Below are 2,331 nucleotides of genomic sequence, written 5' to 3' on the forward strand. Positions count from 1 at the left end.
CCCTCCGGAAAAAAATATTTTAATGCCAAGCAATTGCCAGGCTCGCAGGGTGGGTGCTGCATTGCACCGCGCGGCGCGCAGCTGGTTCGCAGAGTGCACCGGGTGCAAGCCCGGGGGTCTAAAAGCGAGGGAGTAGCACACCCCGGGCTTTCCCAGCTTTGCAGCCTTCTCTCTGCAAAGAAGAAAAGCAAGTGGCTTTTGGCGCGAAAGCCTTGGCGCCTCCCCTGATTTTTATGGAAATCAAGAGGGCGGGGTAAAGCCGCTTTCCTCTGCCTTTCTCCCTCCCCCTTGTCTGTGCCGCAGCCCCCTTCTCTCCCCGCCCCCCGGGTGTGTCAGATTTTTCAGTTAATAATATCCCCCGAGCTTCAAAGCGCAGCCAGTGACAGTCATCTGTCTGGACGCGCTGGGTGGATGCGGGGGGCTCCTGGGAACTGGGTTGGAGCCGAGCTAGCGCTAGCCAGGCGCAAGCGCGCACAGACTGCAGCCACCCGAAGACCACCACCCCCGGGCCACCCGGAGACCCCCGCGCAGAATCGCCTCTGGATCCCCAGCAGTCCGCGGGAGGTAAGGAGCGGGGGTTGCAAACTGCCCCGCGCCCCCCGGGCGGGGAGCGCGGCGGGAAGGCAAGCCCTGGACGGGATCGCGGCTAGCGCACTGGGCGCTCGAATATCCTCGGGGGACTGTTTCTGCTTCCGAAACAAAACCGTCTCGGGGTTTTCCCTGAAAAGCCAGTTCCAGCCCCGAAGGCACCCCGGGTGGAAGAGACCCGCCCTAATCCTTTTTACAGCCTTTGCCAGGGGGGTGTAATGGCTTCATCGGGAAGAAATTCGCCCTTCTCTAGAACATTTATCAGTGTTCGAGCTGACGGGGAGCCGGTGCGTCCCCACCCCGACGCTGGGGTTCTCCAAAGGGTGCCCCTGGAGGAAGAAGAGGGGGATTAGACAGGGCGAGGCCGCCGCGGTGGTAATCTGGGTCACGACTGCTCCAGCCCGGAGGAGACGCGGCTCTCCTGGCGACCCTGCACCATTTCTGGGAAGTGGGGTTCAGGCGCTCCCCTCTCCCAGGAAGACGACGTTGTTGGGGTTTTGGAAGAGTGGGGGCGGGGTTAGAGAGGTTCAAAATAAGCTATTGGCAGGACTCTCCCTGCAGCGGACGGATTGCTGAGGGGCGTCTGCTCTCATTTGGGGGTGGGGGGGTTGTGGGTTTGGGTGCCCGACGTTGGTCTCGGTCTGGAGAAAGGCGTTTTCCATTTGCAAAGTTTCCTAAATCCCCCGCTATCTTTTGCACTCCCGAGGTTGCAATTTTACAAAGGAGGGATTGAGGATACTCCAGATCTTATGCCCAGTAGCTGGGTTGGAGCCCTGGGCTTCCTTTGAGCAGCTGGACCTACGTGGTGCAACTGGGTTGTCGGGGAGCTGGAGAGAGCTAGGATTCTGCAGCCTGGAGCAGCCCCCTCCCCCAGGCACTGCCGAGTGTGAATGAAATGGCAGTTTCCAAAGTTGCAGAGCCACGCCACCACCCCCCGCATCTGCATGCCCCCTCCCACCCCCTGTCGTAGACAGCTTGTACACAAAAGGAGGGAGGGAGAGAGCGAGAGCCAGAACTTCCTCCACCTTCGGGAGCACCAGGCGGAGTGGCGGGGGGCTCGTAGGGGAGACGGAGGAGCCGGGTGAGAGGGGGCGCCCACTGCCCGCCCCCCCATTCGGCTCCGCTTGCCAACCCTCTCCCGGTGTGTCTGTCGGTTGCAGTGTCGGAGATTGGCGCGGGCCCCCGCCCTCCGCGCCCCCCACGGGAAGGAAGCACCCCCCTAACTAAAAAGAGCTGAGCGGAAAGAAGCCCTCATTCGCCGGTCAGGAGGCGAGCCGATGCCGAGCTGCACCGCGTCCACCATGCCGGGGATGATCTGCAAGAACCCAGACCTTGAGTTTGACTCTCTGCAGCCCTGCTTCTACCCGGACGAAGATGACTTCTACTTCGGCGGCCCCGACTCGACCCCCCCGGGGGAGGACATCTGGAAGAAGTTCGAGCTGCTGCCCACGCCCCCGCTGTCGCCCAGCCGTGCCTTCCCGGAGCACAGCCCCGAGCCCCCGAACTGGGCCACCGAGATGCTGCTGCCCGAGGCCGACCTGTGGGGTAACCCGGCCGAGGAGGACGCGTTCGGCCTGGGGGGCCTGGGCGGCCTCACCCCCAATCCGGTCATCCTCCAGGACTGCATGTGGAGCGGCTTCTCGGCCCGCGAGAAGCTGGAGCGCGCCGTGAGCGAGAAGCTGCAGCACGGCCGCGGGCCGCCGGCCGCCGGGCCCGCCGCCCCGGCCCCGGGAGCGGGCGCCA

General features: G+C 63.9%; 2 protein-coding genes across 2 annotated transcripts in view; both read left to right on the plus strand.

Annotated features, from left to right (window-relative positions):
- The first annotated feature begins 388 nt into the window (after nucleotides 1-388).
- LOC103671725 (MYCN proto-oncogene, bHLH transcription factor) overlaps nucleotides 389-2,331 on the plus strand; it is a 7,840-nt gene continuing 5,897 nt past the window's right edge. Inside the window, exon 1 of the mRNA XM_040622891.1 lies at nucleotides 389-505. Coding sequence (XP_040478825.1) covers nucleotides 412-505 — 94 coding nt within the window. The 5' untranslated portion in view covers nucleotides 389-411. The remainder of the gene's footprint in view (nucleotides 506-2,331) is intronic.
- On the plus strand, nucleotides 1,744-2,282 carry LOC121101083 (N-myc proto-oncogene protein; the record flags this gene model as incomplete). The annotated part of the gene is made up of 1 exon (XM_040623730.1): nucleotides 1,744-2,282. A coding segment is annotated over exon 1 (417 nt), but the record flags the coding sequence as incomplete, so codon positions are not given.

Source organism: Ursus maritimus, unplaced genomic scaffold (assembly GCF_017311325.1).
Source record: "Ursus maritimus isolate PB19 unplaced genomic scaffold, ASM1731132v1 scaffold_6, whole genome shotgun sequence".
In the NCBI taxonomy this organism is placed as follows: Eukaryota; Metazoa; Chordata; class Mammalia; order Carnivora; family Ursidae; genus Ursus; species Ursus maritimus.